The 26,026-nt window shown below is 46.6% G+C and overlaps 1 protein-coding gene across 5 annotated transcripts in view; it reads left to right on the top strand.

Moving 5' to 3' along the window:
- ACVR1 (activin A receptor type 1) overlaps positions 1-26,026 on the top strand; it is a 138,878-nt gene that overhangs the window by 102,961 nt on the left and 9,891 nt on the right. For all 5 annotated transcript variants that reach the window (XM_075117851.1, XM_075117852.1, XM_075117854.1 and 2 more), the window contains 2 exons: positions 912-1,187; positions 6,247-6,444. In XM_075117851.1, coding sequence (XP_074973952.1) covers positions 912-1,187; positions 6,247-6,444 — 474 coding nt within the window. The remainder of the gene's footprint in view (positions 1-911; positions 1,188-6,246; positions 6,445-26,026) is intronic.

The following is a 26,026-nucleotide window of genomic DNA, read 5'->3' as shown; positions in this document are numbered from 1 at the left end:
CCTCAAGTAGAGTGTGTTGTTTTTGACCAATAAAGATTTAGATGGCCTGTGACCTGCCTATTTGAGGGACTGCTTCTCTCCCAATGCCACGGTGTTGGAGTTGCAGTGATGCTCAAACTGGAGCTCCCTTCCTTAAAGTGAAGAAAGTTGCTGGCAGGCCACTCAATTCTGGTTTCATTCCTCACTGTGACCCAAAATAGCTCAAATCATTGGACCTCAAATGCATTTTGCAGGGCTTGCCTGTTCTCGCAGGCATTTGGGGAAGGTTTAAGATACAGAGTGAATGATGGGGCTTTGAAGTGGAATGTGGTATCAGTTGGTTCGTTCGATTATGGCTGCATTTCGGGTCAGGCTGATTGGTGGGGGTGAGCATGTATTGTATGTTATATTTTTTAATTGAGTTCAAGGTGGCTAGAGCTAGGAGTATTCACTTTATTTAGAGTGCCAAAACTAATTCTGTATAGTGACTTGGTTTTCATTACAGTAGAAGGCAAATACTGAGTTATTTTAATTATTGGGAAACAGTTTAATAATTCGTATTTAAAACTGATTTGCTTAATTAACCAACATCCAAATAAAGGACATTGTTTAACATGAAATTTTAAACTGTGGATTTTAGTTGTTAAAAAGCTTGTTTGGTTTTGACCCGTAACTTGCAATTTTATCTTGTTGTAGTCATTCAAATGAAGGTATGATGCATTTTTGTGAATATATTTTAGTTGCATTTTATGCAATTTAAGACTGCTCCCTCATCTTAGTATTTATCATCTACACAGTGGCCTTTCACAAGTATGATTATATTTCGGTTCAGTTTTAAATTATAAGTTGTTGATGATGATATTTTACCTCTTGATGTAGACTTGACATCTGTGTATGCTAATTTTGTTGTCTCTTTGCTTTTCTCCTCTCAGGTTTTATTGCATCAGATATGACTTCTAGAAACTCTAGCACCCAGTTGTGGTTAATTACACACTATCATGAAATGGGATCTCTGTACGACTATCTACAGCTCACTACGTTAGACACTGTCAGCTGCCTACGAATAGTCCTGTCCATAGCCAGTGGCCTTGCACACTTGCATATAGAGATATTTGGGACCCAGGGGAAGCCTGCCATTTCCCATCGGGACTTGAAGAGCAAAAATATCCTTGTTAAAAAAAATGGGCAGTGCTGCATAGCAGATTTAGGTGAGTTTCAGTTTCCAAACAACACAAACTGCATGTTCCATAACTAACCAAATATAGTAGATAAATTTTAAGGTACTTTGAGCAATTTGTAACTTTCTTGGAAGTTAAGGCAGCCACTAGGGGGCACTTACAAGGTACTATCCTGTTGTTCCAGCTGAATAAACTTAGTACCACTTCTGATTTCAGAAACAGATGTTACATTTTGGATCATTCTCAGACCAGGCTTCATCAATAAATAACACTTCACAGTTTCATTAATAATGTCTAGTCTATAGCATTTTAGAGGCTTTATGGATAATATTTAGGATCCAATTAACTTTTTTTCCCTCTCTAAATGTTAAATTAATGAACTTTTTCCAGTCTTCCATTTCAAAAGGAAAGGGGGGCAATTTAGGGCTTGATCCAACTCTGATTTGGAGTCAGTGGGAGTTGGGTTGAACTGGGCTCTTACTAATAATGCACTTATTGTTCCAAATGTTTTTACTTAAATCTTAAAATCCTACTAAATTTTTGCCTGTAAAACTTATTGTACAAAATATAACACTTAACTCCCTGGCACCTATAGGCCTGATCCAGCATTCCCTGAAGTCAGTGGGACTTTCACCATTGATAGTGAGCACAGAACCAAGCTTTTATTGAGTTACTTGTATTTTTAAAAAAAATGAAATACAATTTCTAGGCCGGGGGATGCAGAGGGATGATTAAAGCAACATGACTGGTTAATGTACAAGGCATTATGGTGCGATGCTTCTGTTATCTGTGCAAAGGGAAGAAAAAAGTGATAGACTAGTTGTTTTAAGACATGTTGAATGTAAGGAAATAATTGGCTGGATTTAAAAACATTGTGTGACTTGATTCTGAGATTTTCTTTGTGCATAATTCCCATTAACATCACTGGGTCTTATGACTGTGACGCACATTGAGATCTGACCGTATCCCACGTAAATGGTGTTCAGCATAAATGCAGGTGCTCCCATAATAAGTAACAATCTAGCTGTATCTCTGCTGAGGGGACAGCTCCTCAGAGTCCACAGAGGGAATCTCAAACAGGAAATGGATATTTTATTTAGTGAAATAAGTAATACACATCTTTAAATTCTGTTTTGTAGAGTTCATTTTTAAGCTGATACTTAATCATCACCAGAAGGGGGCAGCATTTATTTCACTATTGAGTCAGCACCACAGAAGTGAAATGAAACCTTTTTGCAGTGGTATCTGGAGACCTCAGTGGTATAGTAGAGGGGTGTATGTTACACAGGTAGGAGCAGAAGTATTTGCTGCTGTTCGACTAATTTTGCCAGTGGGAAAAATAAATGGCCTTTTTGAATATGAAAATCTTGGCCACCTATTTATGGAGCACTCTTCTTCCTTCATTATCTCTAATGGGGATTAACCAAAACAGCGGTTTCCTCTACAGGTTGTATTGAGTCCTTTTGTGCATGGTTGGCCTGTCTTCATTTTCTTCTGATCTGATTTTTCTTTCATTCCTCTCCTTTCCAACACTGATGTCTCTCTCTGTGCCTACCTTTTTAGCAACAGTGTGTGTAGAAAGAACTATAGTGAAGTGTAGCTTCTGATGGCTAGAGAGGTGCAGTTAAGAACCAAGTGGTTATGCATTGTATTACCATCCAAGTCACTGCTCTGGATCTGCCAGTGCATCCAGTTAAGAAATTCCTTAATTGTATAAACTAAAAGAAAAATTTGCTCCTGAGGGAATTTTGTGCCAAAAAATTAAAATATTCTGTGCACAATATTTTAAAATTCTGCAAAGTTCTGCATATTTTAATTGCCAAAATAAACACGATATCATCACACCATTTTCAGTTATTTTGGTAATTTATTTCAAAATTCTTGTCCGCAAATAATTGAAAATGGTGTGATGATATTGTGTTATTTTGGCAATTAAAATATGCAGAACTTTGCAGAAGTTAAATGTCTTTTTTAATTTATTTATTTATTTATTTATTTTTGGTGCAGAATTCCCTCAGAAGTACCAAGGTTCTGTGTGGTGCAGTCTGGGTGTGGGCAGCCTGGTGTGGGGTCTGGGTGCAGAGTGGAATCTGGATGCACAGGGGTTTGGTATGGGGGTCTGGGTGCCAGGGGAATAGGATCCTGCAAGGGGAGGCATGGTGAAGGTGGTTAGGACTCAGTGGGTGGGTGGGGGTGCTGGGGGGTTAAGGTGCAGCTGGTTGGGGCTCAATGTGGTGGAGGTCCGAGTATGGAGGGCTCCTAATGCCAGGGGTGAGGCTCAGCAGGGTGAGGGCTTGGGGGGGGGGGGGTTCAATGGGGAGGCTCTGGGTGCAGGGGGCTCCTGATACAGGAGGGGGTTGGGGGGGGAGTGTCACTGTACAGGGAGCTGCTCCCCGTCTGCCCAACTCCCATGCAGCCAAAACACCTTTCTCTCCTCCCTCTCTCCCCCCAACCCCAAAATGGTGCAAACTTTCTTCAGCTGCGGACGTTTTCTGGGGCTTATCTGACCCAGCCCTAGCTGCTCTGTGATTTTACCTCTTCCCCCTGCTGCCTGAACAGTCTGAGCTGCTGGGGAGGGGTGAGTGAGTACTGGTGCAGCTTCTCTTTGCTTCCCCACAGAAACCATTTTCTGCAAGGAAGCAAAGGGATTCTGTGTGAGGGGCGGACACTTTTCTGCATGTCGCAGTTGCACAGAATTTTCCCAGGAGTAAAAATTGTGTACATGTAATTGTGTACACACACACCCTTGCTCTCATTTTTCAGTGTGACTGAAAAACTCTGAAAACTGTCTCAAAGCTGAACAGCTCTGTTTATAGAACAGTTGTAGCAGAGACGATATCTGTGCAGTCTTCCCTACGTTGGTGTCGCTGGCGGGATCACTTCTTCATTGTTGTTCAGTCCTTATCTTTCCTGATGAAAGTGTCTTCAAGAGTGCTCGTTTTCTGCTGGTTATGCCTGCCCTCTAAGATCTGGATGGGGAACTAATAAATTCATTGCCAAATGGCAGTTTGATGGTAACAAGTTTCAGTTGCTACTAATCTAGGCTGGACATGAACTAGAAGTTTAGGGAGGAAAGTCCTTTGAAATTAAAGCTTTGAATGTTTTGGAACTAGGTAATGAAATACCTAGCTTGCAGGTTTTTTACAATTGTAGCAAACAGCCTCATACTTCCTGTATAGATAATCCCTTTTTTAATAAAGAAACCCAAGTGTGTATGTGGTGGCTTCACTTTAATGAATGTCTGTATTCAAGTTACTGGATTTAGGAAAATTGTAGTTTGTAGTTAGTTTGGGAGAACTATAAAAGCTTTGTAGAAGAGAGCAGAAGACTTGCATATAGTACAGGACACAGAATAGTGCAGTGAATGTCACTGTTTTGAAACAAGTACTGACCTTCCTAGAGAAGATGCAAAAATGCTAAGGAAATTGAGGAGGTTATAACATAACTACTCAAGCAATGTTTAGTATGGAATATCTGTATGGAAGCCATTAATGATCCCAATAGTGATGTAAAATAAGACTTTTTTTCTTGTCCAAAACCAAGAAGCTGCATCAGTTCTAACTCTTCCCATCTTTCCTTTAAATGTTTCCTGTCAAAATCAGTAGTCTGGCACTAATTGAGACCCTGCGTAGCACTTGGGTTCACCTAGGTTTCTTGAAGTGGAAGGCAAGTACACTTAAAACGGTGAAACATCTGGTCTCTAAATACCACCTACAGTACAGAGACCATCATATTAAGGATCTGGTTGCAACACTTTCTCATTTTGTAGTGTAGAAAAACACTAACTTGAGTCTTAAGCCCTTGACCTGTCATTCAACTGAACCTTATATAAGAGAAACCTGTATTTTGTCCAGTTTGGATAGTGTTATAACAGCAAATTCCCCCAAAGTACTGACATGTTCAAAGTTTGTCAGGAAAATTGCTCTGTAAAATTTGTCTTTCTATCTGAAAAGGGGAATGTATACTTAAGGACTGGAGGTGCCTTTATCTGATTAAAAGACTTAGTGTATTATCGTCCTTAGCCAGTGTATTATCGTCCTTAGCCAGTGAGGGGGTTAACAGATTGCACATTTCAAGTTCTGTGCAAGTTCTTGTAGGAACTCCAAATTGATTGGAAGTGCACTTAAACAGCAGAAAAATGTTTTTTTTCCAAATCCTTGTTACTGTGGAAAAAAGACCGTGTTTTGAAGGAATATTCAGGAATCCAGTAATCCTGTGACTTAATCTTCTATGGGTCTGCTGTTAAAGCGTTATCAAGTTGTCTTAAATAAGCTTGTGTTAAATTTAAGTATGAGATGTTGTTAAGGGAGTCAGGAAGAGTCTGTCTTCTGTTTTATTGCTTAATGTTGTCCTGCACTTGTCACTGTTTACTTTGGAGTGACTGCCTGTTTACCATGGTAAAATGGGTTGTGTTTCCAAATTTACTATAATTTAGTCTTTCACATAATGTTCTTTACTTAAATGTTTGGAGATCAGCATAAACCAGGTTGAGTGGTTCTCATCTCAGGCCCCTTTGATGATGTTTACTTTCTGACCTACATATGTGTTGCTGTTTTTCAGCTTTATTTTTTACTCCAGTATACATATTGGTCATGCAGTATTTTTTCCTCTCTCTGCAAAGAAAGCTCTCTTCCCCCTCAGTTTCGATGTATCCGCCTACCCAAAAGTTCCATAAATACATTTGGACTCGGGGCAGAATTGTTTTCTTTTTAAATAAGATTCCTGGCTGCCTGGTTATACGTGTAGAGAGTAACGGTGACATCCAGTGGCTGTCAAACACTTAATCCCTGGAATGATAAAATTTTATAACAGTGCAATACACATGTTTAATAGTAATCTTGTAAGAGATAGTTGGTCTAAGTCTATGGCCAAACAGGCTATTTTTGATATTTGGCAGCTAGTTTGGAGCTGACACAGCTGCTCTTTGGACAATTGAACCCTGTCTGTTGCTTGTTTTTAAGAAACCTCTGTGGTCCTTGGAATATGTACCAACTTCTGTATACAGTTCAAGTCTCTAACTGCATGTGCTACTAGAGTTCGTTTTTTTTTTTTAAATGATTTAACAGCAACTCTGCTTTCTTTGTTTCAGGTCTTGCAGTTATGCATTCCCAAAGCACTAATCAGTTGGATGTGGGGAACAACCCCCGTGTGGGTACCAAGCGCTACATGGCACCTGAAGTCTTAGATGAAACCATTCAAGTGGACTGCTTTGACTCTTATAAAAGGGTTGACATCTGGGCTTTTGGACTAGTCCTCTGGGAAGTAGCTAGACGTATGGTTAGCAATGGTGAGTATTTGAGGATTTCTTTTTAGGACTCATACCTCTGCTTTTTCAAGAGAGGTAGGGAAACAGTAAAAGCATCTGCCATTCTAGTGCACGCTTTCCTGTTGAACTAAGTGGGCAACGTGAAAATACTGTACCTCTGAAGTGTTCGTATTCCGGATGCTTAGGCTGAACTCTCACCCACTTTGAAGGACTTAAGTTGTCTCATATCTGATGTGCAAAGTGCTTTCGCCAACTTCGGATGGGATATGGTGAAAAGCAACCCTTGTTGAATTCCAAATTGAAGATGGTTTGTGTATGATTTTAACTATTATACTGAAATGTTAATGCCGAGAGGTGTTCTGATGTCCTGAGAGGATAACTCTACTCTGCTCCCCATGCTGGAGCCCATTCAAACATGTATAGTTCCTTGAGGTATTTAAGTGAGAACTTCTAGGGAACCCAAAGGACAATATAGAGAAGGGAAGTGATATGTGTTCTGGGGTATGCTTGCTGTATATCAGGCTAAACACATTGCACTCTTAAAGAATAGAGCAGGGATCGCTTTGGTGTCTCAAGAGCTGGCTTTTGAATCATGAAGTGATGTGGTTGTGGCCTTATAGCAGTGGTTCTCAGCTTGCTACCTGTGGGCTGCTTGTGGCCCAGTCAGCACACAGCTACTGCCCATGTGACTTCCTCAGGGCCATACAGGTAGTATATCTAGTGTGTGGATGTGGCCCACCTAACAGAGCTGCATATGCAGCCCACAGTGGAAAATAGGTTGAGAACCATTGCCTTAGAAGTAAGGTATGTCTTCTCTCCAGTAAGATGAGTTGAGGTAGCTACAAGGGATGGTTAAATAGAGAAGTGAAAAAATGTTATTGAAGAAATTGTTGTGAACAAATTCTCTGTGTGGATATAAAATTATCATCAGTTTTTTTGGTTAATATTTTATTGGTGAACTTTTTAAAAAGGGAGTAAAAAAGATTGAGAGACTATTTCTCAATACTTGGAAACTCAGGGTTGCAATTTGTCACTTGAGTGCCTTGAGATTTGATCTGTAACAATGAGCTTGTGTTGAGATTTAGATTCTGAACTTTATCTGAAATTGCATATTTTTCTTTCTAAACACTGAGCACTGTGGAAAGGAAACCTAATTACCAGTTGTCCTAATGAGAGTTCTGTTGGATGGGTGGTGGTTTAACCAACTGTGCAATAGGTAACTGAACCCAAGTCCACAAGGGAAATTAAGATGAGAACAAAATGTGTGCTTCAGTATAACTGACTGACTGCCATTCATAGCTATGATTAACAGGACTGGTGGTAGTTAATGGGGTGCCTGTATATCTTCACATTGCACAATAGGTTTCAGAGTAACAGCCGTGTTAGTCTGTATTCGCAAAAAGAAAAGGAGTACTTGTGGCACCTTAGAGACTAACCAATTTATTTGAGCATAAGCTTTCGTGAGTTACAGCTCACTTCATTGGATGCATACTGTGGAAACACAGTATGCATCCGATGAAGTGAGCTGTAGCTCACAAAAGCTTATGGAAACACAGTATGCATCCGATGAAGTGAGCTGTAGCTCACAAAAGCTTATGCTCAAATAAATTGGTTAGTCTCTAAGGTGCCACAAATACTCCTTTTCACATTGCACAATAGTTTGTCTCGAAACTGTCCGCCTATAGCACAATGAAACTTTTCATACCAATTTTCAATTAAGACATTTATAGTTTCAACTAAATATGGAACTTTTTTTAGCTAGCTGTGAGAAGTTTGTTCTTCAAGTGTTGGTCCCTCTGTGCATTACACATGTGGGTACTCATGGACACCATACTCCTGAGTCTGGAGACTTTAACAAGCAATGTCCTTTGTCCCACATATGCGCATTAGATCTCCTCGTGCTCCCGAGTTGAGGATATAAGTAGTAGTGTGGGTCAACACCCTCTCAGTTCCTTATTACCTCTGCATGGTCTGAGTCGGAATCCAGTGTCATCCTTTCAGAAAACTTGTAAATAGTTCTTTAGGTTAGTGTAGTTTGCTTTCCCCAGGCTGGAGACGCCTTCCCCATAGTCAGGGACCATGCCCAGACTCCCCATCTTCAAAACAGTATCTCCTGCCTTAGTCACTGACAGAAAAGGAATTAATACCAGCTCTGTCCCGACCGTCTAGGTGAGACACATGTTTCAATGACATGCAGCATTTGTCGCTTGTTTCCACCAAGAACTCACACAGCTCATGAGTTTCACCTTAGACTTGATGGAGAAGGCTCTAAAGCCCCTTTCTGATCTGGCCCAGGAAGACCCCCTTGTACATCGGCCTCATCAAACAAGCAGCACCCCTGTGTGTATGTGCTTAGAAGTGGAACCCTCAGTGTCTAAGCCCAAAGACGCACTCTCCAAGGCTTCTCATAAGAGTAAGGGATGCTCTCATGGGCACAAGGACAGATCGCTGTTGAGGACTGTCTGTAAGAGACACACTCCTTCCCTGAGCCCATCAAGGTCAGGTGAGCCCATACACACAGACCCTAAAGAACTGATTCTGCCAAAAAACCATCAGGGTGGAGGGTTCGGTGCGTAGGGAGAAGGATCCTGTTCCGTTGGTGATTCGAGTTCTGAAGCACAAGGGCCGTTGTTCTCCAGTCCCTTCCACAAGTGTAGCTTCAGACTCTGCGATAGTGATACAGCCGCCTGAAGAACACCCCACATGGGGTGCACAGATGGTGCCAACCATCAGAACACCCTGCACATGGGGTGCACAGAGACCTATATAGCACCAGAGGATATCTTCCTCCCCCACCCACAGTCTCCCCTCTTCTCTAGCTTGGCCCTTCTGAGGGACATTACTATACCAGAAGACTATATTGCTTTGTTGTCCCAGGAGCGGTCTTTCTTACAACTATCAAGCAGGATTACCCCGGTACTGATGGCTCTGACATTACAGAAGGAGCAGTTTTTGGATTTGGACAAATCTGATGAGCTGGCCCCTCCTTCATCGTCACAGAGACCTAAGCCTGGGTAGGCAATCAAGGACTTACGGTTGCTACCCTTATGAGCACCTTGGGACCAATGGTTCCCCATGCCATGGGATCCCCTTCAAACAGTTGGCCCCTCTTTCTGGCCCTGTTGGGGACTATGGGATCCCTATACCAGATGTCCAGCACCCACCTAGGAGTCTTTGCACTCTTTCTCCTTGCACCAACAACCAGTTCCATTGGTGTGTGAGATGGAGGAAGATGCTGTACCAGAACCACAGGTACTGATGTCTCCATTTCCATAAGCAATAACAGGACTTACCACAAAGAGTGGCCAGTGGTCTCCAGATATCACTGGAGGAAGCCCGAGACTCATCATCGCCTGTTGAACATTCTGCAGCCTCAGGCCCCAGTAAGGTGGCTCTCCCAGTTAACAAGGCCATCTTGAAACCAATGAGATTGGTCTGGCACATCCCTCAGCATCCTATGTGCTCTTTTCTACCCCCTCCCCCACACACACCTAAAAGGGCTGAGAAGTGCTATTTCATTTTGGCAAAGGGAGCTGAATTCCTGTTCTCCCACCCTGCTCCCAACTCCCTGGTGGTACAGGCTGCTATGGAACATATAGGTCTCAATACCTAAGGACCACCCCATCAGACCAGGGCTCCAAGAAACTGACCCTCCTGGGGAGAAAGATCTCTGCAGGCTTGTGATTCTGCATGACCAATTACCAGGCCCTGCTAGCCAAGTATGATTAACTACTCTAGGCTGGCAGCCTTTTAGAACAAACTTTTCTGTGAGGACAGAGCCAAGCTTTTCTCCCTTCTGGAGGAGGGCAAGCTGGTGGCAAAAACAGTTCTTCAGGCTGCAGCAGATGTAGCATCCAGAAGCTTAGCCACTGGTATTGTGATGAGGAGGGATTCATGGTTTCAATCCTCTGGCTTCCCCAGAGAGGTGGAGAATACTATCCAAGATTTTCCCTTTGAGTCCAGCCTCTTTAACGAGAAGATTGATGAGACTCTCCACTTGTTAAAGGACTCAGCTCAGGGTATTCCCTCTGCTCCCTGGGGATCTGCACATGGGTCTCAAGGACAAACAAGAAGGCAGACCTTTAAATCAAGACCACCTCCACCTCCTACTTGTGCATTCTGCTGTCAGAATCCGTGGGGCCTTTCTGTAATAGACAGAAGACTCAGAAGCCCTGCTTTTTATCCCCCTCTACTACTGCAACCTGTTCCCAGCCTGTGGTTAGGAGCCACTTTTGATGGTGAGCGGGTCTCGACTAAAACATCTCTGATGTCACCTGCCCCTTCTGTCACCTTTTTGGAGGCCGTCTCACTGTTTTGCCTGCAACTGGGAGCTAATTATGATGCATAATTTCCAAGACATAACCATCCATTAGGGATACTCCCATAGAGTTAATCTCCTTCCCTCCCTGCAAACACCCTTCCTGACCCTGTTAGAGAGCTTATTCCTTCACTCTCTCACTTCCCTGGTCCTTCTCGCATGAACAGAGAGCAACAATACCCGAAGTCCGAAGGTGCAAACAATTAGATGTTTATTGGGGTGAACTTCCAGCAAGCTTAAATACAAGTTCCTTTTTCCTTATTTTCGAATCCCAACTTACTTCCTGTTTGCCCCTAATTTATATAGTAATATTCTTAGCTATACCTTAACCAATCATTCTTCTGAAATTTAACTAACCAATCCTAACATATTGTAACATAATTAGCAAACCAATTATATCCCACCACCTTAATTAGTTTACACCCAGCAAAATTAATTATACAGCAGACAGAAACAATCACAGAACAGACAGAGACCATGCCAATAAACAATAGCAAAGTGGGAACTATAATGACAAAACAATACAGAAGTGAGGATTTCACAACTACATCTATAAAGACATAAGAAGAAAAGGAGTACTTGTGGCACCTTAGAGACTAACCAATTTATTTGAGCATGAGCTTTCGTGAGCTACAGCTCACTTCATCAGATGTATACCGTGGAAACTGCAGCAGACTTTATATACACACAGAGAATATGAAACAATACCTCCTCCCACCCCACTGTCCTGCTGGTAATAGCTTATCTAAAGTGATCAACAGGTGGGCCATTTCCAGCACAAATCCAGGTTTTCTCACCCTCCACCCCCCCACACAAATTCACTCTCCTGCTGGTGCTAGCCCATCCAAAGTGACAACTCTTTACATAATCAAGTCGGGCTATTTCCTGCATAGATCCAGGTTTTCTCACATCCCCCCACCCCCATACACACACAAACTCACTCTCCTGCTGGTAATAGCTCATCTAAACTGACCACTCTCCAAGTTTAAATCCAAGTTAAACCAGAACATCTGGGGGGGGGGGGGGGTAGGAAAAAACAAGAGGAAACAGGCTACCTTGCATAATGACTTAGCCACTCCCAGTCTCTATTTAAGCCTAAATTAATAGTATCCAATTTGCAAATGAATTCCAATTCAGCAGTTTCTCGCTGGAGTCTGGATTTGAAGTTTTTTTGTTTTAAGATAGCGACCTTCATGTCTGTGATTGGTGCTGGAAATGGCCCACCTGTTGATCACTTTAGATAAGCTATTACCAGCAGGACAGTGGGGTGGGAGGAGGTATTGTTTCATATTCTCTGTGTGTATATAAAGTCTGCTGCAGTTTCCACGGTATACATCTGATGAAGTGAGCTGTAGCTCACGAAAGCTCATGCTCAAATAAATTGGTTAGTCTCTAAGGTGCCACAAGTACTCCTTTTCTTTTTGCGAATACAGACTAACACGGCTGTTCCTCTGAAAAAAGACATAAGAGTTTCCCAGCTGTGTCTATTGATAAGTGAGTTCTTACCAGACAGAAAACTATCAACCTCAATTTCCTTTTACATCTTCTAGGCACTTCCCTTTCTCTGGAGGTGATAGGCACTATCAGGACAGGATTGTATTCCTAACAGCCCAGTAGCACCTTCTTTCAATGTGACTGGTTTGGAATGTGAGGATGTGACCGGTCGCTTCCCAGCTTATGGCTGCCTCTGTCGCTTAGCCAAAGGCCTTAGCCTAAGAACAGGGCCTCAGACTGTCACAGTAAGAGAAGGACCTTACACTGGCAGACAGTGATTTTGATTCTTTCTTTTATACCTCCAACTAGCCAAGTGATAAGAATACACCTAAATTCTTAAAAGTACAGGCCTTTACAGACAGCCACTCTCAAGGCAATTCTTCAACAGGAAACAAACTCCTCATTACACTGAGGCGCCCGCCTCCGTCTCAAGGATGAGGGTTCTATTGTCTGTATTTCCTAGTCCCCAAAAAGGACAGTGTGTAGAGACTGGATATTTGGCAACTCAACATCTTTGTTTGGAAATCGGAATTCAGGATGGTCATGTTGGTGTCAGTAATCCCCTCTCTCCAAGAAGGGATGTGGTTCATGGCTCTCAGCTCTTGACATAGGAACCTCCTGTGGAAGGGGTGAACACCTATGGCTTATCATGGGCCGGAAGCACTTACAATTCTGGGTCCTCCCCTTTGGACTAGTGACAGCACCCAGAATGTTTGCAAAAGTTTTCTCTGTGGTGGCAAACCAGATGAGAAGTCAGAGCCACACATTCTTTCCCTATCTCAATGACTGACTAGCTCCTGGTAGGTCACTCTCAACAGGAGATCAGATCAGCTAGTCAATACCTCATTCAAAGCCCTGGGGGCCTGCTTGAACAGAGAAGTCCACTTTATCCCCTACAAGGACAACAAACTTTATTGAGGCAACGTTGGACTCTGTTTCTGCAAGAGCCTTCCTCCCTGTAGAAAGGTTTTAGACAATGCACAACCTAGTTTCTTTGATTTCCCACAGACCAATGACTACCACGTGGATGTGCCTGTCACTGTTAAGTCATATGGCAGTGTGTACTTGTCTGCCCCCCCCCCCTCCTTTTTCAGGCTTTATCTGCATTGCCTGCCTGGCTCACTTTGGTCTACTCACCTAACAAAGACCACATTAACTCCTGGATCATCAGCTCCTTCACCTAAGTGGTCAAACAGAGACAGGGTTCCCTTTGCCACTCCCAGCATCGCTATTATAAGTGATGCATCCCTTCTGAGGTGGGTGCTCAACTGAACAGTCTCACTGCACAGGGCATATAGACCACGCAGGAGGCCAGCCTACAGATCAACATCCTAGAGCTGCGGGTAGTTGACCTTTGCATGCAAAGGCCTTCCTTCCTCTCACTCGCACCCTCCACATCCACATAATGTCAGATAATATCACCACTGTCTACATAAACAGGGAGGAGTGAGATCTCTGCTGCTTTGTCTGAAGGGAGGCAGGCTTTGGAACTGGTGCGTCAGTCACAACATCACCATCTAGGTGATCTATCTCCTGGGTATCCACAACTCCTTAGCAGACAACCTCAGCAGGCATTTTGTGGTGGACCATGAGTCGGGAAATCCACAACTCCATTCTGACAGACATCTTCATGTGCTGGGGCACACCTCTATGCGGGATCTCTTTGCATCATAAACAAACAAGAAATTCCCTATGTATTGTTCCAGGGGAGCTATAGGTCATGACTCCCAAGGCAATGCTCTCCTATTGTTGTGGATGAGCAGTTTCAGATATGCCTTTCCTCCCATTTTCCTGCTTTTACAGATGCTGAGAAAGATGCATCATGACAGAGCCAATGTCTTCATTCTCCTAGCACACTACTGGCATAGATAGTTTTGGTTCCCAGAACTTCTGACTATGTTAGTCCACCCTCCAATCAAGATCCAGACCTTCACAGAACTCCTGACACAGGACAGGGGCAGGTCAAACACCCCAACCTGGGCTTTCTCCACTTTATGGGCTAGTGTTTGGATGAGCATCTGAGGCAGATTGTTCTTGTTTATTCCCGGTCCAGACTGTATATAACAGGTTCCGGTCAATTCTTTCCTACTCCGGGTATCTGGCTAAATGGAAATGTTTCTCCACCTGGATACAGCACAATCAGTCTTACAAGTCCACCCAGCAGCTGTTAGTGGTGCCCACCCCCACCACAGTAGATGCGTGCTCTGTTTTATCTACCCAACTATGACACTATTCCTGAAGGGCCTCATCAAGGCCTTTTCCGGCAGTCACTAAATCCACATCACTATGGGATCTGAACCTTGAGCTGTCGTAGCTTAGAAGACCTCCATTTGAACTTTTAGCAGCATGTTCCATGTCTCACTTCTCCTTGAAGGTGGCATTTCTAGTGGCCATCACTTCGGCCAGGAGGATCAACAAACTTGGAGCACTCGTGGCAGATTTCTTCCCCCCTCATCCCCTTTACACAAGGACAAAGTATCCTTTCACCTTCATCCTAAATTTCTACCCAGGGTTGTTGCAGAATTCTACCTTAGCCAATGTATTCAGTTACCTGTCCTTTTTCCAAAACCCCCATGCTTCCAAAGAGAAGAAACTTTTGCTCCTTCAATGTCAGGTGTGTATTGGCCTTTTACTTGCAAAGAAGTAAGACAATCAGTCTCCAAGACTTTTTGACACAATTGTAGAGAGATCCCATAGTCAAGCTATATCCTCTCAGAGGATTTCTAAGGGTATGTCTATACTACGGAATAAGGTCGAATTTACAGAAGTCAGTTTTTTAGAAATCGGTTTTATATATTCGAGTGTGTGTGTCCCCACAGAAAATGCTCTAAGTGCATTAAGTGCATTAACTCAGCGGAGTGCTTCCACAGTACCGAGGCTAGAGTCCACTTCCGGAGCGTTGCACTGTGGGTAGCTATCCCACAGTTCCCGCAGTCTCCGCTGCCCATTGGAATTCTGGGTTGAGATCCCAATGCCTGATGGGGCTAAAACATTGTCGCGGGTGGTTCTGGGTACATATCGTCAGGCCCCCGTTCCCTCCCTCCCTCCCTCCGTGAAAGCAAGGGCAGACAATCATTTCACACCTTTTTTCCTGAGTTACCTGTGCAGACGCCATACCACGGCAAGCATGGAGCCCGCTCAGGTAACCGTCACCATATGTCTCCTGGGCGCTGGCAGACGCAGTACGGCATTGCTACACAGTAGCAGCAACCCCTTGCCTTGTGGCAGCAGACGGTACAGTATGACGGGTAGCCGTCATCGTCATGTCCGAGGTGCTCCTGGCCACGTCGGCTGGGAGCGCCTGGGCAGACATGGGCGCAGGGACTAAATTTGGAGTGACTTGACCAGGTCATTCTCTTTAGTCCTGCAGTCAGTCCTATTGAACCGTCTTATGGTGAGCAGGCAGGCGATACGGATTGCTAGTTGTACTGTACCATCTTCTGCCGGGCAGGCAAGAGATGAGGATGGCTAGCAGTCGTACTGTACCATCTTCTGCCGAGCAGCCATGAGATGTGGATGGCATGCAGTCCTTCTGCACCGTCTGCTGCCAGCCAAAGATGTAAAAGATAGATGGAGTGGATCAAAACAAGAAATAGACCAGATTTGTTTTGTACTCATTTGCCTCCTCCCCTGTCTAGGGGACTCATTCCTCTAGGTCACACTGCAGTCACTCTCAGAGAAGGTGCAGCGAGGTAAATCTAGCCATGTATCAATCAGAGGCCAGGCTAATCTCCTTGTTCCAATAAGAACAATAACTTAGGTGCACCATTTCTTATTGGAACCCTCCATGAAGTCCTGCCTGAAATACTCCTTGATGTAAAGACACCCCCTTTGTTGATTTTAGCTCCCTGAAGCCAACCCGTAAGCCGTGTCATCAGTCGCCCCTCCCTCCGTCAGAGCAACGGCAGACAATCATTCCGCGCCTTTTTTCAGTGCGGACGCCATACCAAGGCAAGCATGGAGGCCGCTCAGCTCACTTTGGCAATTAGGAGCACATTAAACACCACACGCATTATCCAGCAGTATATGCAGCACCAGAACCTGGCAAAGCGATACCGGGCGAGGAGGCGACGTCAGCGCGGTCACGTGAGTGATCAGGACATGTACACAGATTTCTCTGAAAGCATGGGCCCTGCCAATGCATGCATCATGGTGCTAATGGGGCAGGTTCATGCTGTGGAACGCCGATTCTGGGCTCGGGAAACAAGCACAGACTGGTGGGACCGCATAGTGTTGCAGGTCTCGGACGATTCCCAGTGGCTGCGAAACTTTCGCATGCGTAAGGGCACTTTCATGGAACTTTGTGACTTGCTTTCCCCTGCCCTGAGACGCATGAATACCAAGATGAGAGCAGCCCTCACAGTTGAGAAGCGAGTGGCGATAGCTCTGTGGAAGCTTGCAACGCCAGATAGCTACCGGTCAGTTGGGAATCAATTTGGAGTGGGCAAATCTACTGTTGGGGCTGCTGTGATGCAAGTAGCCCATGCAATCAAAGATCTTCTGATATCAAGGGTAGTGACCCTGGGAAATGTGCAGGTCATAGTGGATGGCTTTGCTGCAGTGGGATTCCCTAACTGTGGTGGGGCCATAGATGGAACCCATATCCCTATCTTGGCACCGGAGCACCAAGCTGGTGAGTACATAAACTGCAAGGGGTACTTTTCAATAGTGCTGCAAGCTCTGGTGGATCACAAGGGACATTTCACCAACATTAACGTGGGATGGGCGGGAAAGGTACATGACGCTCGATTCTTCAGGAACTCTGGTCTGTTTCAAAAGCTGCAGGAAGGGACTTTATTCCCAGACCAGAAAATAACTGTTGGGGATGTTGAAATGCCTATATGTATCCTTGGGGACCCAGCCTACCCCTTAATGCCATGGCTCATGAAGCCGTACACAGGCAGCCTGGACAATAGTCAGGAGCTGTTCAACTACAGGCTGAGCAAGTGCAGAATGGTGGTAGAATGTGCATTTGGACGTTTAAAGGCGCGCTGGTGCAGTTTACTGACTTGTTTAGACCTCAGCGAAACCAATATTCCCACTGTTATTACTGCTTGCTGTGTGCTCCATAATATCTGTGAGCGTAAAGGGGAGACGTTTATGGCGGGGTGGGAGGTTGAGGCAAATCGCCTGGCTGCTGGTTACGCGCAGCCAGACACCAGGGCAGTTAGAAGAGCACAGGAGGGCGCGGTATGCATCAGAGAAGCTTTGAAAACCAGTTTCATGACTGGCCAGGCTACGGTGTGAAAGTTCTGTTTGTTTCTCCTTTATGAAACCCCCCGCCCCTTGGTTCACTCTACTTCCCTGTAAGCTAACCACCCTCCCCTCCTCCCTTCAATCACCGCTTGCAGAGGCAGTAAAGTCATTGTTGCTTCACATTCATGCATTCTTTATTCATTCATCACACAAATAGGGGGATGACTACCAAGGTAGCCTAGGAGGGGTGGTGGAGGAGGGAAGGAAAATGCCACACAGCACTTTAAGCATAGCACTTTAAAAGTTTACAACTTTAAAATTTATTGAATGCCAGCCTTCTTTTTTTGTGCAATCCTCTGTGGTGGAGTGGCTGGTTGGCCGGAGGCCCCCCCCACCGCGTTCTTGGGCGTTTGGGTGTGGAGGCTATGGAACTTGGGGAGGAGGGCGGTTGGTTACACAGGAGCTGTAGTGGCAGTCTGTGCTCCAGCTGCCTTTGCTGCAGCTCAACCATACACTGGAGCATACTGGTTTGGTCCCCAGCAGCCTCAACATTGAATCCTGCCTCCTCTCATCACGCTGCCGCCACATTTGAGCTTCAGCCCTCTCTTCAGCCCGCCACTTACTCTCTTCAGCCCGCCCCTTACTCTCTTCAGCCCGCCATCTCTCCTCCCAGTCATTTTGTGCTTTCCTGCACTCTGACATTATTTGCCTCCACGCATTCGTCTGTTCTCTGTCAGTGTGGGAGGACAGCATGAGCTCGGAGAACATTTCATCGCGAGTGCGTTTTTTTTTCTTTCTAAGCTTCACTAGCCTCTGGGAAGGAGAAGATCCTGTGATCATTGAAACACATGCAGCTGGTGGAGAAAAAAAAAAGGGACAGCAGTATTTAAAAAGACACATTTTATAAAACAGTGGCTACACTCTTTCAGGGTAAACCTTGCTGTTAACATTACATACATAGCACATGTGCTTTCCTTACAAGGTCGCATTTTGCCTCCCCCCACCGCGTGGCTACCCCCTCAACCTTCCCCCCTCCCTGTGGCTAACAGCGGGGAACATTTCTGTTTAGCCACAGGCAAACAGCCCAGCAGGAATGGGCTCCTCTGAGTGTCCCCTGAAGAAAAGCACTCTATTTCAACCAGGTGACCATGAATTATATCTCACTCTCCTGAGGATAACACAGAGAGATAAAGAACGGATGTTGTTTGAATGCCAGCAAACATACACTGCAATGCTTTGTTGTACAATGATTCCCGAGTACGTGTTACTGTCCTGGAGTGGTAAAGTGTCCTACCATGAAGGACGCAATAAGGCTGCCCTCCCCAGAAACCTTTTGCAAAGGCTTTGGGAGTACATCCAGGAGAACCGCGAATGCCAGGGCAAAGTAATCCTTTCACATGCTTGCTTTTAAACCATGTATGGTATTTTAAAAGGTACACTCACCCGAGGTCCCTTCTCCGCCTGCTGGGTCCAGGAAGCAGCCTTGGGTGGGTTCGGGGGGTACTGGCTCCAGGTCCAGGGTGAGAAACAGTTCCTGGCTGTCGGGAAAACCGGTTTCTCCGCTTGCTTGCTGTGAGCTATGTACCACCTCATCATCTTCTTCTTCTTCTTCTTCTTCTTCTTCTTCTTCGTCCCCAAAACCTGCTTCCGTATTGCCTCCATCTCCATTGAAGGAGTCAAACAACACGGCTGGGGTAGTGGTGGCTGAACCCCCTAAAATGGCATGCAGCTCATCATAGAAGCGGCATATTTGGGGCTCTGACCCGGAGCGGCCGTTCGCCTCTCTGGTTTTCTGGTAGGCTTGCCTAAGCTCCTTCAGTTTCACGCGGCACTGCTTCGGGTCCCTGTTATGACCTCTGTCCTTCATGCCCTGGGAGATTTTGACAAAGGTTTTGGCATTTCGAAAACTGGAACGGAGTTCTGATAGCACAGATTCCTCTCCCCATACAGCGATCAGATCCCGTACCTCCCGTTCGGTCCATGCTGGAGCTCTTTTGCGATTCTGGGACTCCATCATGGTCACCTCTGCTGATGAGCTCTGCATGGTCACCTGCAGCTTGCCACGCTGGCCAAACAGGAAATGAGATTCAAAAGTTCGCAGTTCTTTTCCTGTCTACCTAGCCAGTGCATCTGAGTTGAGAGTGCTGTCCAGAGCGGTCGCAATGGAGCACTCTGGGATAGCTCCCGGAGGCCAATACCGTCGAATTGTGTCCACAGTACCCCAAATCTGAGCCGGCAAGGCCAATTTAAGCGCTAATCCACTTGTCAGGGGTGGAGTAAGGAAATCGATTTCAAGAGCCCTTTAAGTCAAAATAAAGGGCTTCATCATGTGGACGTGTGCAGGTTTACATCGATTTAATGCTGCTAAATTCGACCTAAAGTCCTAGTGTAGACCAGGGCTAAGTGGTTTTCTGGCTGCATTATAGAATACTACAGACTAGCTTGCATCCTGCCTTCTGATGGTATATTGACCCACTCTACGAGAGTGCAGGCTGCTACCAGGTGGCATCCCTGAAGGAGGTCCCTATGCAGAGCTGTCACCGGCAGCGTCTTATATGTTTGCTTAGGCACTGTGTGCTAGTCCAAGCCTCTGCTGCAGGTGCAGCAGTGGGATCTGTGGTGCTGCATGTATGGTGGATTCCTCGCACCTACCTCCAATCTGATAACTGCTTGTCAATCTCCTATGTGTGGAATACACATAGGGACCAGCACTTGAAGTGGAGGTTATTTACTGTAAATGGAGCTTCTTCGAAATGTGTGATCCCTATCTGTATTCCACTACCCACCCTCCGTTCCCTCTGAGGGCTGCAGATGTGATTGGATTCGCAGTAAGAGGAGGAACTGAGAGGGTATTGATCTGTACTGCTTCTTATACCCTTGCTTGGGAGCATGAGGAGATCTACTACTGCTTATGTGCGGGCCAATGGACACTGCTGTTAAGATCACTGGACTCAGATGCATGGGGCACATGTGTACTCATGTATGGAGTACATATAGGGCCCACACATCTCGAAGAACCTCGAGTTCTAGTAAGCAACCTCTACTTTGAAGTTTTGTCTGAACTCTTCCTTGCCATCTTAATTCTAACCTGGCTTAATTGGTTACGTTGGTATTTTTTAGGTTCATAGACCTTCGTGTTGTATTATATATTAAGTGTTTAAATTTGAAAAATTACTAGTTTCTATTGAGTATTATTACACTATTACTATACACTATTACTTCCCATCTGAGTAGAATGTTGGTCTGTATTACAGTAGCTCCTGTTTCCAGTGCCATAAGTAATTCCTCTCATTTTTATGTTTTTAAATGTTAAACATCAAGGAGGAAATTTTTATTCCTGTCTCATAGTAACCGTGGAAGTCGCTGTCAGGTGGTCAATCAAATGATGTAGCTGGATTTGTAAAAGAGCTTATGTAGGGTATGTCTACACTTCAAGCTGGGAGTATGATTCCTGGTTCAAGGAAACATACTTGGGCTAGCTCTCATTGAGCTAGCGCTCTAAAAATATAGTACAACTGTGGAGGAGCGAGCTTCAAGATGAGTGAGCCATCTTGCGTATGTAGCTATGGTCTCAGATGAGCACGTACATGGTGGCTGGCCCATCCTGCAGCTCGCACTGCTGCAGCTAGAGGTGTGAATCACATCCCACACTCAGCGTATAGATAATCTCCTAGTTCAGTGGTTCCCAAACTTTCACAACCTGTGAGTCCCTTTCACTAAGATGTCAAGTCTCATGAACCCCCTCCTAAAAATGAATATTTCCAGGGATTTTCTCTTTTCCTGAAATATAAATTATAAAAGCTTGGAAACATGATGTTTGTTTTTATGACATGCTTATTACACACTATTATTATTTATCATTAAAGTATTTTTATTACATTATGAAAAAGGCAACACTCTTGCAAGATCTCACTTTCATAGCTTGTATCACTTTGAATAAGCCTGTTATAAGACAAGGATCCTAGGTTTCATCAAGGAGTATCAGATGTGAAACAGCATGAAGGTATTTAAGAAGCCAACTCAGAGTTCCTCCTACACAAGCAGTCAGGTCTTGAGCAGTCCAGGCAAACCACGCATGTTACAACAAAGCTTAAACTTGTTCTTCATAATAATTTTAAAAACAACACTAGCTGCCTATTTAATTTTAAAAACCGCAAAAAATATCCACCTCCCTTTCCATTTCTTATAAGGAGTCTTGACGTTTAAATCTCCTCAGTGTGATAGATACGCTTGCTTTGATCTGCTTAGTTCTTGGAAGTCCAGGGGCTCCGGGCTTCTGGCCCCGTGCTGCCCGCAGTCCCTAGGGACAGCTCTTTCCACCATTAGGGAACTTTTCCCCGAGAACCCCCTGTAACATTTCACGCATCTGATTTCTGATGATTTCTAATACTATAGTCTTGTTGACCATCAGTGCTAATTGTGACATACTGTAACTGAAAGAGAATTTAGACTCTATACCTGTTTTCACAATCCAGGCAGCTTTGTCTCATATTTTTCTACAAAGATCTGCCTATTAACTAATGAATTACATTGTATTTCATACAGTCATTATATACATTGTGACAGGGTCGGGCCAGATGGCTATAGGAGAGTAATTTTTTTTTTTTGAATCAGAAAAAATTTTTTTTATTTGCATAACACTTACAAAGAATTACCAAAAAGGAAAAAACAAAACTATGCAACAAAACAAAAGGAAACGCAAGGTATAACGCAGCAGCCTTCAGGAGGGAGAAGTGTTCAGGCTAGCCTGGGCCCAGAGCGGGGGGGCTTCCTTGACACTCACGGTCTTCCACCCCCTCGAGTTACCTAGTGCCACGCCCAGTGTCATTGATTTTCCTCTCCTGAGAGTGCCCGACAAGATGGGCACGGCTGCAGGGTGGACAGTTTGGGGGGGAGGGGGGACGTACACCCACGTGTGATAGGACCCCTCCTAGGTGACGGTGATGATGGTATCCACAGCAGCAATGGCTGGGGCTGGGGTCTCTTGCTCTTCCCCTCAATCAAAGGGTCAGACGGAGGGAACTGGATGGGGCCACCGAGCAGAGAACCTCGGACAGCGCCCACTGCTCCTCGAAGGCGTTAAGGGAGTCGGTGGATGCCGCCCAGAGGAACTCCGCCCGGATACTTGAATGTACTGAGGATCGGAAAACGGCCCTCAGTCGCAGGACGCTTCATTGGCCAACCTCCTCTCTCTGGTTTTATAGATGGCTGTTTTAACTAGGGCTAGGAGAAGGTTAACCAGGAGATCCCGCGACTTTGTGGGGCCACGGATGGGGAGTGTGTAAATAAAAAGGTGAGGGGAAAAGTGCAGCCAAAAGCGTAATAAAATATTTGTGAGGAGCCGGAAAAGGGGCTGCAGCCTGGCAGACTCTAAATATACGTGTGCCAGGGTTTCCCTCACGTTGCAAAAAGGGCAAGTATCCGGGATGGGGGTGAACCGCGTCAAAAACACACCCGTGCTCACAGTTCCGTGAAGGAGCCACCAAATAATGTTCCCGATGGGCCTTGGGACAAAGGTGGAATACAGGCTGGCCCACTGGGGCTGCTCACCCTCCAAAGGTGGCAGGAGGTCCCGCCACTTTGTATCGGGGCGGGACACCAGGGTGAGGGTGTGAAGCGTGAGTGTGTATAGATGTTTCCTTAGTGCAGTTTGGAAGCTGACCAGCTGCAGTTCATGCAGCCGGTTCGCAGTGAAGGGATGAGGGTTTTGTTGGGATCTACGGGGTAGGGGCCCAATTGAAAGGTCCAGTGGGCCTGGGGTACAGGGTGGGTGGGGTGTGCCCTCGCGCAGGGCTCGGCTGAGATAAGCCCGAGCAGCTGGCGTCAAAATGGCCTTCACCACCTGAAGTATGCGCCGGGGGTATGAGGTCTGGAGAACCCCATGCGCCGAGCGAGCGTCAGGGGATCCAGCCAGTCTCCCCGGTCATAGTCCAGGAGGTCTCCGACTCTCGTGACTTCTGCCAGGACCAAACTCTGGCGCACCGAGCGGGACTCCGCCACCTGCACACGGAGCTGGGGGTTGTGTAGCAGGGGCTCCGCGAGGAGATCCGCTCCCACGGTGGCCGCCGCGGACCTGGTTGTTGAAAAGCGTTTCCAGGTCCGGAGGAGGTCCTGGTAGAAGACCGGCAGCCCGGAGAGGTCTCGCGGAAAACCTCTCGGACAGAGATAAAAGAGCTGCCGTATCGGAGCCCTTGGAAGCGGCACAGGAAGGCGTGCGCTAGTATGCTGCACGTTGAACTACCTGCACTATAAAGGAGCCTCTGCAGGGCCTGGAGATGGAAGACACAGACCTGAGTGTGCAGACACTTCAGGCCCTGCCCTCCTTCCTTTAGGGGTAGATGAAGAACCCCAACAGGGGCCCAGTGTATTCCTGACCAAAAGAACTCCAGAATTGATGTCCGGAGGTTGGTCAGGAAACCCGGGGCCAGGACCAGGGTGTTGAGCCGCTACCAGAGCATGGACAGGACAAGTTGGTTAAGCACCAGCACTCTCCCTCGGAGGGAGAGACATTGGAGTAGCCTCGTCCATTTCCAGAGCCGCTCTCAACCCGCCTTCTAAATATTGCCAGTTCTCCGGCGGAGAAGGGTGCGTGGCAGAAAGGTAAACGCCTAGGTAGAGCAGCGGACCCGCACTCCACCAGATGGTCTGAAGCGCGGGTGGGAGGGAGCTCACCTGCCGCCAGTTCTCTACCGCCAAGCCAGAGCTCTTGACCCAGTTGACTCAGGCGGAGGAGGCTGCCGAATAGATGGCCTGGCAAGCCTCCACCCGCTCCAAGTCACCCGGGTTCTGGACCACGAGGAGCACGTCATCGGTGTACGCCGACAGGACCAGCCTCAGCTCTGGCTCCCGCAGCACCAACCCTGTCAACCTCCTTCGGAGGAGATAGAGGAAGGGCTCGATTGCCAGAGCGTACTGCTGGCCCGAGAGGGGGCACCCCTGCCTTACTCCTCGCCCGAAGCTGACCGGTTCGGTCAGGATCCAGTTGAGCCTGACCAGACACTCTGTGGAAGCGTACAGCACCCGGAGAAAACTCACAGACTGAGGTCCGAATCCAAACACCTGCAGAGTGCCCAGGAGGTACCCATGGTCCACTCTATCGAACGCCTTCTCCTGATCAAGAGACAGGAGGGCGAACGACAGACCGTTTCTACACCCGAGTTCCAAAAGGTCTCGGATTAGAAATAGATTGTCAAAAATGCTGCGGCCCGGGACAGTGTAGGTCTGGTCTGGGTGGATCACATCCACCATCACGGACCCTAGCCGCAGCGAGATTGCTTTCGCTACGATTTTGTAGTCCGCGCTAAGGAGCGAGACGGGGCGCCAATTTTGTAAATCACGGAGGTCCCCCTTCTTCGGCAACAAGGCAAGCACTGCTCGCCTGCACAAGAGGGAGGACCCCTCCCTGCAAGGACTCAGCCCAGACAGTGGCTAGGTCTGGGCCACGGATGTCCCAGAATGCGCGGTAGAACTCTACGGTTAGCCCGTCCATGCCGGAGATTTATTGGTGGGCATGCGACGGAGGGCTTCCGAGAACTTGGCCAGGGTGAGAGGCAGCTCTAGTCGGTCTTGGTCGCCCATGCTGACCGCAGGGAGTTCCTCCCAGAGCACCCTGCAAGCGCCAGGATTGGTCAGATCCGGGGAGAAAAGGCTTGTGTAGAAGTCACGGGCCCTCCCACACATCTCCACCGGATCTGTGAGGGAGGTGCTGTCTTCTGCTAGAAGGCAGGTGACGTGTTTCTTGGCCCCCCTCGTTTTCTCCAGGGCATAGAAGAAACGGGAGCCGCGATCCATCTCCCGAAGGAGGCGGATGAGGGATCGAACAAAGGCACCTCCGGCCTTTGTCCTCGAGGGCCCGGAGCTCCTCCCGCTTCTCCTGGCATGCTCCGCAGAGGAATGGGTCCTCGGTGCTGGTGGCCAGACGCCTCTCCATCTGTAAGACCTTCCTTTCCAACTGCTCTATCGCCGCATTTCTCTGTCGGTTGGTGCCCCGGGTGTAGTCATGGCAGAAGAGCTTGGCGCGCACCTTCCCTAGATCCCACCATTGCCGCGCTGAGGGAAAGGCAGGCCACTGCTCTCGCCAGGCCAGCCAGAACACCCGGAAGGACATCACAAAGCCCTCATCCTCCAACAGGCTGTTGTTAAAATGCCAATAGGCCGGCCCCGGCCTCTCTGTACGGAGGGAGGCTGTTATGGTGGCTAGATGATGGTCGGAAAATGGGGCAGGCCGAATGTTGGAGGAGTGGCTCGTGAAAGATGGAAACGGGATAAATAAGTACGGTCCAACCGAGAGTGGTGTGACCGATGGGCCTCCACCCGGACAAAGGTAAACGTGGAAGTGTCATCCGGGTGGTGGTCACGCCCAGACGTCCACTAGGGAGTGATGTTCGACTATTTCTCGGAGAACGTTCGCGGCGGCCGGGCTCAGCTCAGCCCCTGAGCGGTCCTGCTCCTCAAGGGTGGTGTTAAAGTCCCCTCCCCGGACTAGGCACTCGTGAGAATCTAGGGCGCTGAGGAAGGCGGACACCCGCTGATAGAATTGCGGCCGCTTCGGGCTCGTTGTTGGGGCATAGATGTTAATGAGGTTTATCACGAGCC

The sequence above is a fragment of the Caretta caretta genome, chromosome 11 (assembly GCF_965140235.1).
Source record: "Caretta caretta isolate rCarCar2 chromosome 11, rCarCar1.hap1, whole genome shotgun sequence".
NCBI classification, from domain to species: Eukaryota; Metazoa; Chordata; order Testudines; family Cheloniidae; genus Caretta; species Caretta caretta.
This window is presented reverse-complemented; position numbering and strand designations above follow the sequence as displayed.